The sequence below is a fragment of the Tupaia chinensis genome, unplaced genomic scaffold (assembly GCF_000334495.1).
Source record: "Tupaia chinensis unplaced genomic scaffold, TupChi_1.0 Scaffold000330_1, whole genome shotgun sequence".
NCBI classification, from domain to species: domain Eukaryota; kingdom Metazoa; phylum Chordata; class Mammalia; order Scandentia; family Tupaiidae; genus Tupaia; species Tupaia belangeri.
The window spans coordinates 2,434,058-2,448,438 of NW_006159824.1; the positions used below are offsets into that span (position 1 = coordinate 2,434,058).

Genomic DNA, 14,381 nt, shown 5'->3' on the forward strand with positions numbered 1-14,381 from the left:
CGGCGTGGCCATCCCCTCTGGGGGGTGATTTCTCGCTTTCTATCTCTCTGTCTGTCTCTGTCTGGCGAGCACACGTGCCAGATAGCAAAATTTTTTAATTGGCAGAAGGCACTTGCACTTGCCAGAGAAGACAGAGAGAGTGAGACGAAGCCTAAGCCTTGTATTCATCACTAGACTATAGAATCCACACAAAACAAACATTCAAAGGGAAAAAATAATGGTTAAGAACACAAGCTTTTAGGGGACTGGCAGGGGGCATGGTGTTTGGGGGGGGACTCCCACATTGCCAACCATTGTTTGAATCCTGGACCTGGAGGCTCGCTTTCTCACTTTCCCTCTCCCTCACTATGTCCCTCTCTGGTCAAATTAAAATAAAGTTAAATAAAATAATTTTTAAAAAATAACAAAAAGCTTTTAAAAAGTCATACCTGAGTTAAAAATGCTATCACTTACTGGAACCAGCAGTTAGGGTAATGGCTATGTCGCTGGACTCCCACGTAGTCAACTGCGGTTTGCATCCCGGACCTGGTGGCTTAAAACTCATGCTGGGCGCGTGTGTGTGTGCATGCCCAAGATCCGGAGAGAAGAATGGAGGAGAGGGGGATTGTGGCGTGGCCATCCCCCCTGGGGGGTGATTTCTCGCTTTCTGTCTCTGTCTCTCTCTGTCTTTCTGGAGAGCGCACACGCCCTATAGCAAAAACCTCTCCAAAAAAAAAAAAAAAAATCTATCACTTACTATGTGACCTCAGTCAGTTACTAAATTTTGAGCTTAAGCTTTCTAGCCTGTGAACTGCTGCTAGTGATTCCCACACCTAGACAGTTATGAGCATCAAATAATTCCAATTCCCCATTCCTATTATGCTCCCAACTTCCTTGGAGCTTTCAGATCTACATCTCTGCCTGTAACACTTCGTTCCCCTTTGTTTTACTGAATTATCTATCCTTCGGGTCTTGGCTCACTGCAAGTTAAGTTAGGACCCAAGTGACCCTCATAATTATCTTCCTTTCAGAGCACTTATCAAATTGGTTATTACATTTCTGAGTTATTGATTATTAAACTTCATCAATGAACATCTCAGTCCTGGACTAACCCCTACAAGGCATTTAGTAAGTAAGCCACGGTAGGGGCTACCAGGTGGCATGGTGGTTAAGGTGATGAACTCCCACATGGCCAAACGTAGTCTGAGTCCTGGAACGGGCAGCTTGCTTTCTCACTCTCCCTCTCTCTCTCTCCAGTCAAAATAAAGACTAATAATGATAAATAAAATAAACAATTCTTTAAAATAATAATAAGCAACGATATTTAGACATTAAGCTGCCCTTGAGCACTCTGACAGTATCGCGCCTGACCTACCCCACCTCGGGCAGGTAGAGAGCACCGTTCAGGACTAGGCTCGTCTATGGTCAAGGCCTCGACTCTCCCGCTAGACCGCGCCCTAGAGCGCTGCGGAATTCAAGCCCTCCGGCAGGTAAGCCGCTAAGAGAACCTAGTCGGGAGACAGACCAATTGGACCTGGCGGGGCAATCTCGTCCCTCCAATCAGCATCACGATCAACCCGCGCAACTCGGGAATTTAAGGCTACAGATGGGGAAAGGGTTGCGAGGCAGACGTGATCGAGTTAAATCATGTAGGAGGGGCGTAAAGACACCGGGAAGCCTCAGCAGCCAATGGGAGCTGCAGCGGGTGCAGTGGGTGAGAAAGAAAAGTCCGAGACTTAGGAGGTAGACCTTTAAGTTGAGCTGACCAATAGACGTAAAAGGAATGCGGACGGACGTGTCTTGCACCCAATCGAAATAGTGCTGGAGGTGGGCGGAGCTGCGATGACAGGTTGGAAGCGTTCTACCAATCAGAGCACGCCAGCAGCGGACAAGCGGGCCCGCAGGCTAATCAGAAACAAGGACTACGGAAGGCAAGGCTAGGGAGAAGGAGCAGAAAGCTGGAGCTAGGCTTCGGGCAGCCAATCATCGTCTGCTAAGAACAGCGGGCGGGTCGGCCGCCCTGTTAGGGACTCTGAGGGTCTCAGAAGGGGCCTCCGAGGGGTCTTTCAAGGTTGAAGAAGCGGCATCGTCCAAAGGGGGAAGAGTACGGTCCCGAGAACCGGGCGAAGAAAGGCGGTCGTGAATTTGGGATCCTCACCTCGGGCCTTGCGCCGAGTCTCCTGGTCACCGAGGCTGGGTGGCTTCTCCATAGAGCTCAGGATGGAGCCCAGTAGGTCCGCCATCTTGGGAGTGACTGAGAGAGGGCGGCGCGTCTTAAAGGGAAAGGCGAAATGCCTTTAAGACCGGAAACACGTCGGAGGCGGAAAACCGCGCGCCCTCGCTGCCTGGGCTCTGATCCGAGTCCAGCCGCGCGCGGTCGCTCCTAGCCGGCCGAGGCCCCGCCCTCCCCGCCCCGCCCGTCCGCCGCAGACAGAGCCCCAGGGAACCACAAGCCCGGCCGTGCAGCCTTCCCCGCGGCGCCTTAAATAGATTCTTCACTATACTCTGTATGTTACAGTATGTACAAGCCCCCTCCCCTCGGGGGACGGGGGCGGGACTCCGCAACGCGTTCCTATGTACACCCCCTCCCCTTTGGCCCCGAGATTGGGCCAGGTCGGGATGCTGGGGGAAGACAGGGCCAGAAAGGGAGGAAACAGACGCAAACATGCGGAGTCGGGGTGGGGGCACGGTCAGCCCTGAAACACAAGGGGCGCGCGCAGAGAAGGCAGAGGTGGGGACCGAGGCGGATACATTCAGAGACGCGTCGAATAAATAAATAAGGCAAATCAGGAAGGGGCTGAGTCGGGTGCAGGCAGGGAAGGAGCTGTGGAGAAGGGGCAGGCAGGGCTCCGTAGGTCACGGCTGAAGATGCAGGTATGTGGGGCGTGGGTCTTCTGGAGCCAGGGAGCAAAAGAGAGGGGGCACGACCAGGAGGGAAGTGAGGTGTGGAAACAGGAGTTGGGGAGAGGGGAGGAGGGTGGAGGCCTATGAGGGGCTCCACCAAAGGTGAAGGGGAAAGCTGCCGACAAGGAGCTCCCCCTGCCCCAGAAAGCCCTCTTCCTGTTAAGACTGCAAGAAGCCCCCAGAGTGGTGAGAAAGGCGCTGGAGAGGTCAGGTGGCCAGTCCGGGCTGGGGAAGCCCTTCCAGCTCCTGGTTCTGCTTCAGTTCCCTCATCCTGTAGAAAAACAAGGAAGGAGTCAGAGATGATGGTCGAACCAGGCGAAGAGGCAGGGCAAAATTCCAAGGAGAGAAGGGATGAGTACCTGTGTCGGCAGCGCCGCAGGAATCTCATGATCTTCCGGGCTGCCTGGTCCTGCTTCTTGGTGAGAAAAGAGCCTCTGGTGCGAGAAAAAAAAAAAAAAAAAAAAAAAGATGAGGAGACCTCATAGGCATACCATGCCCCTTATGGACCCCAGCAGGGAAAGCCAGGGGAAAGGATGGTGAGAATGGGGCCTTACTTGCCGCGGGTGGGCAGGGCGCCCGAGGGCCGGTGGGGGGGCCTGGGCCGACGCCGGTAGGAACGGTAGTGCTGCTGGATGAGCACGGCCGCCCGGCGGCTCTGCTGAAACCGCTTCTGCTCATAGTAGCTTCGGAACTTGCTCTGAATCAGGATGGCCGCCTGGGTCATCTTCTTATAGAGTGCAAACTGCAGGAGCAGGGAAGAGGGACAGGGATGAAATGGAGGAACGGAGACCCAAACCCTTGAGAGTCACCCCCTAGGTTAGGCTAATGCAAGTCTCATTCTCTAACCCACACACTCACGGAAAGGCTGAATCATCACAGACAACCTCACACCCAGATCTCATGCCTAATACCTTAAGTGCAATCCAGGTCAGCTTGTGGAGAGAGAAGGGGAATTAGGGCTCTGGCAGCATTCTGTGCGCTCTGGGCTGGGCTGGGTGTGTGCGTGTGGGTTTGTGGGCATGCTTTCCAGAGAAGGGTCTCACCTGCTTGTACTTCCGGTAGCAGCGCTGGATCACAGCTGCTGCTACCTCCTGCTGCTCCTTCAGCCGCCGGCCCTGAGGGGAGAGAAATCTCAGCACCTAACGGGCACTTCATTTGTCCTTCCAGCTCTCCTAGGGTCCCCTGACTCTTCACTCTGAGACTTGTCTGGATGTTTGCTCTTCTACCAAACGCCCTGGGAGGCCACAGCTGGCCCTGCGTAATTCATCCCACAACCCCTGGCCCCCTGACCTTGTACTTCCGAAAGGCTGTCTGGATGACGCGGGCTGCCTCATACAGTTCCCGCTGCTCATGATCCGATAGTGTCAGCAGGGCAAAATCACTTTCCATCTTGCCACTGGTAGAGGCAGAGAGAAATTCTGCCCAGGAAGGTGCTGGAGGGATAGCTAGGCGACCTCTCTCAAAGGGCAGTTCGCTGTAGGAGATAGAGAAGAGGGATGTCACGGGGCATCTGAAGTCTCTCCCCTCCCACCTAGGGACTGTTATGAAGGAAGACCACTAGCAATAATCTTGAGAAAGTGGCTTCAGGGTTTATCAGCCAATTCAGTTTCCTTCTCAAAGGGCCTCAGCCAGAATGGAGCTTTGGGTGTGAGGAAGCCTCCTGCATCCTCCCATCCTCCTTTAAAGAAGAATCTGGGGGACCAGCAGTCGGCATAATGGTTATATTGCTGGACTCCCATGTAGTTGACCGCGGTTCGAGTCCCAGACTTGGTGGCTTAAACTCACGCCATGTGCATGTGTGCCCAAGATCCCAAGAGGAGAACGGAGGAGAAGGGATTGTGGCGTGGCCATCCCCCCTGAGGGGGTGGTTTCTTACTTTCTGTCTCTGTCTTAATGGTGAGTGCATGTACCCTATAGCAAAAACCTCTCCAAAAAAAAAAAAGAAGAATCTGGAAGCTCTGCCCTGAGCTGGTCACCTGGGAGGGACTGAGCTGGGGAAATGGTCCACATTCTCCAGGTAGCTGGCCAGCCAGGACATGGTTTCGCTGAGCCCCACAGCCCCTGTCCGCTCCCGCATGGAGGTGCCTGCCTCAGGCAGCCCCACAAAGTCCTCTCGTTTAATCCGTTCTGGTGTGGCTTCAATGATCTGCTTGGCCAGTGAGATCATGTCCACCTGGATGAAGAGAGAAGCTGGGTGAGCCCTGGGGGCTCAAACTGCCAGATGTCCCTGCCCTGCCAAACTACCTCATTCCTGTCTAGTTCTTTCTTTCACCAGACACCGAGGCCTCGGGGATTGCTTTTCCTACTATCCGTTCCTTTCTTGGCGACTATTCTAGACTCATTCATTTATCCTTACTGGGCTCCCACGTGGGGATTCAGCCCTGTATGCCAAGGGGTTGTGGAGGACATAGGAAGGACAGGCTCCAGATGAAGATTCTATGAAATATTCGACCCCTTTCTAGGTCGATTGTGCCCTGTCTACCTGGGCCTATCTCATGCCAGCTCACTAGTATATCCTCCCCATAGGTTTGGTCATGCCACCCTCCCCGGCCTCCTCAGTTCTCAAGAACCAGCCTGATGGGGACCAGCAGTTGACATAATGGCTATGTCGCTGGTCTCCAATGTAGCCAACTGCGGTTCGAGTCCCAGACTCGGTGGCTTAAACTCACACTGGGTGCATGTGCGTGCATGCTCATGATCCCAAGAGGAGAATGGAAAAAGAATTGTGGAGTAGTCATGCCCCGTGGGGGTGATTTCTCGCTTTCTGTCTCTGTCTTTCAGGCGAGCGCACATACCCTATAGCAAAAACCTCTCCCCGCCCCCCAAAAAAAGAACCAGTCTGATGTTGCTGACCAAATGACACCTGTCAAATGGCTCTAGCCTGGCCTTTGCTCCAGCTCTGAAGCCTCTAGCACTTCCTCTGGCCACGTTCAACATAGCCTACACTTTTTGTGGAGTTCCTTTTTTTTTTTGTACTGAGCGTGCTACCTAATTATCAGTCCACCCTAAAGCAGGTACATCTCAGGTTCTAGTACAGAAATACATTGCTACATCTGAAGATTCACTCCCTATTCATTCATCCTACAAAGCTTCATTAGCCCTTGTTCAAGTCTTCTCGTGAGGCCAGTAGGCTGCACGGTGGCTAAGGTGCTGGGCTCCCATGTGGCCAACAGCAGTTCAAGTCCTGTACCCAGCAGCTTGAAATTCACACCAGGTGTATGTGTGTGCATGCCCAAAATCCCGAGAGGAGAGTGAAGAAGGGCTTGTTGCGTGGCCATCCCCCCTGGAGGATGATTTCTTGTCTCTGTCTCTCCAGGGAGCACATACACTATAGTAAAAATCTGCCAAATACCTCTGTCATCTTGCCAACCTCTCTGCTTCACACAACTCCCAGCTGCCCTCACCCTGGTTCCCCAAGAACCTTGTCCTTTCATGGACCAGCCCTAACTGAAGACACTCTCCAGAAGTTCAAGGTCTGAAAGGAAGTAAGTGTTCCCCTGCCTGTCAAAATAAATGGCCCCTTCTTCCCAAACAAACCCAGACTCTGATGTTGTTTCATGGACTAGTCTGCCTCACCCGCTCTGCACCCCATTGCACTTCTAGCCCCTATAATTCCATTAGCATGAGCAGTACCGGGATCACATCCACAGCCTGGGGGCTGTCTGCGTTCTCCAGGGCAGCTCCATCATCTGGGGCTGGCAGGAGGGCAGGAGGGGAGGGTGGGGGCCCTTTGGGGCTGGTGGCCTCATAGTCCATGAGGAGTAGGGGGGCCTCTGGGGCACCAGAGGATAGCTGGCTTGGGACAATCTCCTCCATAGTAATCTCAGAGGCTGGCAGTGGAGCAGGGGGAGGGCTGCCATCTGGGGCACTAGAATAGGCTGACGTGACGGAGAAAGTGCCTTCTGACAGCTCCGAGGGCGATGAGACACTGCTCAGACCTGTGAGGCAGGGTTAGAGGGTGAGGGCAACAGGAGCACCAGCCATCTGTCGAGTCTCCCACCGTCCCGTCCCCATCCTTGTTCTCAGCACCCCCACCCTGCCTCCTCCTCTCCCTGTCTTTTTAGCCCACCTTTTGGCTTTGCTCTGGCCCATGCTACCCCCATTCCTCTCTCAAAAAGATGGGAGGCAGCCCTCACCAGTGTCTGGGCTGGAGGAGGGTGGTGACAGGGCAAGAGGGGGTTCGACTGAAGCCTCCTGCCTCTGCAGTTCTTCAAGGCAGCGGGCAAGGCGCACATGGCCCCGGGAATGAGCCACAGACAGGGGAAGACGGCCCAGAGAGTCGGGAATGCTCAGGGCCTGTCGGTTCCAACGGAAAAGGAGCACAGCAGCTTCCAGGTGTCCCAGGGCACAGGCCCACATCTGAGAAGGAAATGGATGGTGGAGATGAAGCTGGGGTTCTTCTTCCAGGTAGCTAGGTCTTCAGGCCCTTGCCCATCCACCTTTCCCTGCTTCCCTGGAAGGATCTTCCTGTTGCCCACTGCCCCCCATGCACTCAAAACTCTGGCATCCTCACCAGGGGGGTGCAAGAGAAATGATCCACGTTGAGCGGGTCAACCTCTTGCTCTAAGTCCAAGCTGCCAGTCTCCACACTCCTGGAGGGTTTGGGAAAGGGACACCAGAGCCCAGTCAGGGAAACAGAGGGCAAGGAACATCAGAAGTAACGGGACTGGGAAGTGAGCTGTCTAGAAGCACTGAGGCCAGTGGGAGGAGGCAGTTAAAGACGGTAATCAATTTAAGGACCCCAAGAAGTCAAAGTTTCCTAAGTCAGGATATTCAAATCCCCCAAATATAAGCCCTTGCCCAGCCCCTCTTCCTTCCCACAGAGACCCTGGCTCCCTCTTGGCAGGGCTCCAGATCCTCCAGGCTCCTCCTTGTCCCTTGGCACTCCCAATGGCTACCCAGTTCCTCCCAGCTGCCCCTGCTCACCGCCACTGGCTCAGGGTCTCGATGAGGCGGGCGTAGCCCTGAGCAGCAGCCAGGTGCAGAAGGCTCATGCCCCGGAAGGGACTTCCATGGGCCAGACGTTCAGGGCCTCTCCAGGTGGAGCGTGGGATCATGTTCTCTACCAAGACCACCACTCGTGCCTCGAACCCAGGCCCTTGGCCTTCATCCTGCGGTACACACACCCTTAGGCAGTGACTTGAACATCCGGTACCCTGGCTTGGGGTAGCCTTGGCCACCCCACATCTGTTCTCCCAGTTTCTAATCTAGCCCCCTCCCTATACTTCTCACTCCAGGTCCCCACCAGGTCAGCCTCGGTTTTCCCAGTTGGAGTTCCTGTGTCCTGGGTGTCCCCTACTCCCGTCAGACCTCACACACCCTAGCCCATGCTGTGCCTTCACACCAATGCAGATCAGTGCCATACCCACATGTGGCTTCTCCCCCTCAGCAGCAGTCTCAAAGCCCTTCCTCAGCCCTCTTTCTTCAGAGACCCACAGAGCTCTGAGCCCCAACCTGCTTGACCCCTCCCCCACCCCTCCTTCACCTCCACTCTCTTTAGACCAGAAATAGTCTGAAGCCTGCCATGCCAAGAAGGTGCCCAGAATAGCCACTCTTGCCACTGGGTGGGGGTGGGAGCGGATGATGTCAGGGAGAGGGAGGAGGGCCAGCTGAGGAGAGTGAGGGGAGTCACATGCAAGAGCCATTTTCTCTAGGTGGACCCTCCCCGTGTCCCACCGTAGGCCATCTCCCTCCTCACGGAAGTACCTGAATTGGAGGAGTGTCGGGACCCTGGCAAGGCACTTGCCCAGCTGCTGCGATCTCTGCCATCCGCTTCTCCATCTGCTCCAGTCGCTCCAATATGGACATCCGAAACTGGTTGTCTGAGGGGGAATGAGCAGGGACGCTGAGTGGGCAGGGGCTAGGCGATGCCCTCAGCACCATAACAGGACGTGTCCCAAGAGCTGGGGGCAGAGACACAATCATATTCTTTTCTCTTCCCCACAGCCCTTTACCTAGCTGGCTACTAATGAAACGAAGCCTACCAGGGTGTAGACTAGGGCTGGTAACACTACTCACAGACCTAGAACCAGGATCCAGAACCAAGGCTGTTTCCTTTAAGGCACAGAGATGGTAGAAATTCCCAAATGACCATCTAGCCCCTAGCTGCTCCAGATCACACGTGTACACGCCCCTGCATGCTCCCCCCTTCCTTAGGTAAAATGTTTGGTCAGTTCTTGCCCCAGACATTACCTTTGTCCCCCATGCTGGAGCTGAAAGACTCCAGGGTCCCTCCTCTCTGTTAACCACTGCCCAAAAGAGCTCAGTGACTGCGATTTGAAAAGCACCGCCCCCTCATCCCAGCCCCCTGCAGCTGTCCACAAAGAGGATGGTGGGGGAGGGAAGGTGACAGAGATGGATAGCCATGTTCATTCCTCCTCCTCCCTGCCATACACAGATACACATGCGCATGCATGCATACATGCATACACACACATACACACACCAAACAATATCTGTCCCCTTCTGAGATCAAACAAGGATAAGGAGGGAAGGCCAGAGGGGCTCAGAGCCATGGGAAAACAGGCAGAGATAAAGCAAAGGTCGGGTAATGTTCTGAGGTGCCAGGATAGAAGGGGATGAAAGTTCCGAGGTGTTAGGAGGGGAGAGAGGTACAGAGTGATAAACAGAAACCCAGGTAGAACAGGCAGAAGAGAGAGAGAGCAGAAAAGATAAACAAGGAGAAGGAGAAGAGAGCAAGGACAAAGGAAAGCTGGGGGAAAAGCCTACCAAGCAAGCAGTAAGAAAGGAAGATCAAAAGGAAAGTTAAGACATTGGTTCAAGAAAAAATGGAATAAAAAGGGTCAGCAGATGGCATGGAGATTAAGGCAGCTGGATCCCACATGAGCAACTGCGTGGTTCAAGTCCCATACTCGGCAGCTTGAGAAACATGCTGGGCATGTGTCTGTGTGTGCCCTGAATCCCAAGAGGTGACTAGAGAAGGCGTTGTGGCATGGCCACCTCCACCCTCCGAGGGGATGCCTTCTCACATCTCACCCTCTTTCTGTCTCTGTGCACATGCCCTATAGCAATAAATTAAATTAAAAAAGAAAGAAAGAAATGGAAAGAAGAGGGAGGAGGAGACCTATAGGAGAGATGGTAAAACAGCTTAGACAGAGATGGAAAAATAAGGTGATGAACCGTCACAGAGCAGGACAAAAGCAGGACTGAAAGACCTGGCCGGAGGCAGGCGACCCAACACACCCACCAAAGCCTGGTGACGAGAAGAGCAGAGGGCCTCCACAAATGAGGAAAAACTAGGGAGCAGTGCCCCTGAGAGAGAGAAGCAGGAAGGAAGGAGACAGACAGAATTAGGGTGAAGCCAGAAGGCAACAAAAAAGACACCAAGAGGAAGAGACAGAAAAACCCTTGAGCAAGCAGCAGGGGCTGATAGAACTGGTTCTCAAAGCTACAGGAAAGAGAACCAGTAACAGGAGTAAAAACAGGCCCAGACTTAGATAAATACACCTGCACACATACATACAGGAGGCCTTCAAAAAGTTTATGGAAAAATAGAGTGAAGGTACAAATTTATTGGGCCAGCCAAGTGGCTTGGTGGTTAAGTAGCTGGATCCCACATGGTTAACTGTATGATTTGTGTCCCGGACCCAGCAGCTTGTAAACACACCAGGCATGTATGCATGCCAGGCATGTGTGCATGTGTGCCCAAAGTCCTGAAAAGAGAATGGCTGGCATGGCCATCCCCCTTGAAAGGTGCTTTCTAACTTTCTCTCTCTCTCTGGCAAATGCACACCCTGTAACAAATTAAAAATAAAAAAAATAAATAAGAGGTGCAAGTTTATTTTAGTGCAAAAAAACTCTGAAATCCATACATAGTTGTTTCATAATATGCATTTTCCACATTTTTTAATAATTATTTTATTTATTCATTCATTTTTTTTTTTTTTTAATTTGACCAGAGAGAGACAGAGGGTAAGAGTGAGAGAGAGAGAAAGTGAGAAAACAAGCCACCAGGTCCAGGTCCAGGACTCGAACCCTGGTTGGTCATGTGGGCATGTCCAGCACCTTAACCACCACGTCACCCGCTGGTCCCTCCATGAACTTTTTGAAGACTCCATGCATATATGTGTATGTATGTATCTTTGTGCAAGAAAGTACACTACAATATTACCAATGCATATCACTGAATAGTACTGTAATAGGAAATTTTTATTTTCTACTTTGTGTTTTTCTGTAATTTCTGAGTTTCATATACCTAAAATGTTATCTTTATAACCAGAGGGAAAATTGATAGAAATTTAAATATGTCTGTATGGGGGCCAGAAGGTGGTGTGGTGGTTAAGGTGCTAAACTCCCACATGGCCAACTATGGTTTGAGTCCCGGACCTGGTGGCTTGCTTTCTCACTTTCTCTCTCTCTGTCTCTCTCTGGTCATATTTTAAAAATTAATAATAAATGCAATTAATAAAATAATTCTTAAAATCCAGAAATTATAAATAAGTAAATAAATACACTTGTATGTGTATATGATACTCATGAATAGCCCCTATATATATATATATATACATTTTTTTTTTAAGAGGTTTTTGCTATAGGGCCTGTGCGCTCGCCAGACAAAGACAGAGAGACAGAAAGTGAGAAATCACCCCCAGGGGGGATGGCCACGCTGCAATCCCTTCTCCTCCATTCTCCTCTCAGGATCTTGGGCATGCACGCACACGCGCCCGGCGTGAGTTTTAAGCCACTGGGTCTGGGATGCAAACCGTGGTCAACTACATGGGAGTCCAGTAACATAGCCATTACGCTAACTGCTGGTCCCGAATAGCCCCTATATGTTGCTCTAGACCCTGTCCCTGCCCTAGCCTCTGGCATTCTTGGTTGAAATCCCATCCTTTGGGATGAAGAAGACAGGGTAAATACTAGGATAAAGACAGCTCCATGATTTATGGCAAGAAGAGGTGAGAGAAGTTTGCTGCCACATTCAGAAATGTCCAATGAGGGGCTGGACTCCCCACATGGTCGACCGTGGTTCAAGTCCCGGACCTGGCGGCTTGCTTTCTCACTTTCCCCCTCTTTCTCTCACTCTGTCCGTCTCTGGTCAAATAGAAAGAAAGAAAGAGAAAGAGAGAGAGAGAAAGAGAGAGAGAAAGAGAGAGAGAAAGAGAGAGAGAGAGAAAAAGAGAGAGAGAGAGAGAAAGAGAGAGAGAGAAAGAGAGAGAGAGAAAGAGAGAAAGAGAGAGAGAAAGAGAGAGAGAGAGAAAGAGAGAGAGAGAGAGAGAAAGAGAGAGAGAGAAAGAGAGAGAGAGAGAAAGAGAGAAAGAAAGAGAAAGAAAGAAAGAGAAAGAAAGAAAGAAAGAAAGGAAGGAAGGAAGGAAGGAAGGAAGGAAGGAAGGAAAGAAGGAAGGAAGGGTTTCTTTACAAAAAAAAAGAAAGAAAAGAAATGACCAACAAATAGGAATAGCAAAAGAGTGGTAAAGTGAGGGCTGAGCAGTGTCTATCAGATTCCTGAGGGTCTAGGGGCATGTCATCTTCAAAGGTTGTAGGGTTTGACACTTTTGGGTCAGAGGGCTTAGGTACTCACCATCCAGTGACAACCAGTCAAGCTGAGTACTGGGCAGAGACAGGAATCGGCGGGCTCGATACTCAAAGAGCACAGAAGCAGAAAGGGGCCCCTCCCGCCCTGCCACCTGCAAAGACACCAGCCCCACTTCATGGGCTGGGGAGAGCAGGATCAGTGAGAAGGGCTCTTTCCCGCTCTCTGTCCACCTGTGTCGGTTCCCTCTCTCTGTCCACCTGTGTCGGAGTCACAGTCCATCTACCTCTCTGTCCCCTTCTCCCCTGCTATGGACCAAGAGGCTCCTGGCTTCCATGGCCTTGGCACCGACCAGGAAGGAAGTCCATTCGTTTGAGACTTAATACCTACTATGAACCACAGACCCCTCGGATTCTAAACCCAGTAGTTAAGGATGTTTGTTATCCAACAACAAAATTTAGAAGCCGAGGGAAAAAGAGACACCTACACTTATCAATGCTTAAGGGGTAGATAAACCCCTTAATGTCCCAATATCAGAGTCTAGAGGTCAAGACCCTGTTACTAAGATGTGGGAAAGGCAAATGAGCAGTGTCCACTGAGAGCTGTGTCCCAGGGTCTCATGTCTATGGCTAAGGAAGGAACCACCAGGTGCTGATCCCAAGACAGGGCCTGAGACTTGGTCTCCCAATCTCCAGCTTCTCTGATCTTATCTCCTTTCCTTGCACACATGGTTGATTGGGGCTGTTGAGACTGGGGAAGTTCGCACTCATAGCAAAGCTGTCAGCCTGTCCTTGAGATCCCACAGGAAGGCAAACTGCTGAGTGAAGGGTAAGGGGCAAGGGTGGTGGCCGAAGGGCAGAGATGAACCTTGGCAAAGAAGTCTAGACCAGTGCTGTCCCTAGCCATGTATGGCTATGGAGCACATCAGTGTGACCTGGAACCAGTGGCTAATGGCTACCATATTGACAGTGCACATCTAGAAGCCAAAGTCTTTTAGCCACAAGACTGGTCAGAGGAAACTAACATCTCTCCTTTCTCATTCTTCCTGGATTGGAGTTGAATACTCTGACTCCAACTAAGCCAGAGAACTTGGACAGTCATTAGAGATCCCTTTAGTCAACACTTGACTTTAAATAGGTGGGGAAGCCAAGCACTCGAAAGAGAAGCTTTAATCTAAGTTTACCGCCTAGCTAAATTTCTTTAACCAGAATGTAGATTCTCTGCACCAAAGCCCAGGCTCTTCTGCCTGCTGGGTGAGCTTGGCACTCGACCTCAGGCCTGGATGAGGTCCTCATGCTTTCAGAACAACTTATTCGTTCCCAATGTTGTCTAGACGCCTGGAGGTCCTGATCTGTCCTAACTGCCCATATGTTGGTCCCTTTCCCTCCCGGGCCCAATCCCCGTACCAGGACAGTAGCAGCGTAAGACACCAGGCTGAACAAGTGAGGCTGGCACTGCGATGTGATCAAAGACACAGGAGTAATGTTCAGCGGCCTCTGTCCAAGGACCTGTGATAAGCACCTTGACCCCACCCTGCAGACAGAAGTCAAAGTCATGAGACTAGAGTTAGGTACTCATTTACTCACTTGTTCAGTTACTTATTCAGCTCCTTAGATCTGAGTATATGAATGGCACACCCTAGAGTACTAGGGTCTGGGGGTACAGGGTTAGACAGGATACAAGGGGAGATCAGCTACTCTATCCCACCTCCCTAATAGTCCCACCAAGGTCAACATTCCTGATCTCTCTCTCTCCTTCTTTTTGGAGAGGTTTTTTTGTTATAAGGCGTGTGCGCTTGCCAGAAAGACAGAGAAACAGAGAAATAGAAAGCAAGAAATCAATCCTCAGGAGGGATGGCCAGGCCGTAATCCCTTCTCCTCCATTCTCCTCTTGGGATCTTGGGCATGCACAAGTGAGTTTAAGCCACCGGGTCTGGGACTCGGACCACAGTCGAAAACATGGGAGTCTAGTGACATAGCCATTACACCAACTGCTGATCCCAACA

The 14,381-nt window shown here is 51.6% G+C and overlaps 2 protein-coding genes across 8 annotated transcripts in view; both read right to left on the minus strand.

Annotated features, from left to right (window-relative positions):
* The window catches only part of SPAG7 (sperm associated antigen 7), an 8,570-nt gene extending 6,234 nt beyond the window's left edge, over positions 1-2,336 (minus strand). Inside the window, exon 1 of one of the 2 annotated variants that reach the window (XM_014589089.1) lies at positions 2,138-2,336. In XM_014589089.1, the coding sequence (XP_014444575.1) occupies positions 2,138-2,222 (85 nt within the window). In that variant the 5' untranslated portion in view covers positions 2,223-2,336. The remainder of the gene's footprint in view (positions 1-2,137) is intronic. The other variant, XM_006151868.3, reaches the window with a different exon arrangement.
* A 382-nt stretch (positions 2,337-2,718) lies between these two features.
* The window catches only part of CAMTA2 (calmodulin binding transcription activator 2), a 20,043-nt gene continuing 8,380 nt past the window's right edge, over positions 2,719-14,381 (minus strand). For 3 of the 6 annotated variants that reach the window (XM_014589090.1, XM_006151871.3, XM_006151869.3), the window contains 14 exons: positions 13,783-13,909; positions 12,425-12,559; positions 8,590-8,705; positions 7,810-7,994; positions 7,397-7,475; positions 7,020-7,242; positions 6,517-6,821; positions 4,860-5,056; positions 4,174-4,357; positions 3,927-3,998; positions 3,795-3,815; positions 3,438-3,625; positions 3,243-3,317; positions 2,719-3,154 (listed from right to left, as the gene is read on the minus strand). In XM_014589090.1, the coding sequence (XP_014444576.1) occupies positions 3,091-3,154; positions 3,243-3,317; positions 3,438-3,625; positions 3,795-3,815; positions 3,927-3,998; positions 4,174-4,357; positions 4,860-5,056; positions 6,517-6,821; positions 7,020-7,242; positions 7,397-7,475; positions 7,810-7,994; positions 8,590-8,705; positions 12,425-12,559; positions 13,783-13,909 (1,971 nt within the window). In that variant the 3' untranslated portion in view covers positions 2,719-3,090. The remainder of the gene's footprint in view (positions 3,155-3,242; positions 3,318-3,437; positions 3,626-3,794; positions 3,816-3,926; positions 3,999-4,173; positions 4,358-4,859; positions 5,057-6,516; positions 6,822-7,019; positions 7,243-7,396; positions 7,476-7,809; positions 7,995-8,589; positions 8,706-12,424; positions 12,560-13,782; positions 13,910-14,381) is intronic. The other 3 variants (XM_006151872.3, XM_014589091.2, XM_006151870.3) reach the window with 1 other exon arrangement.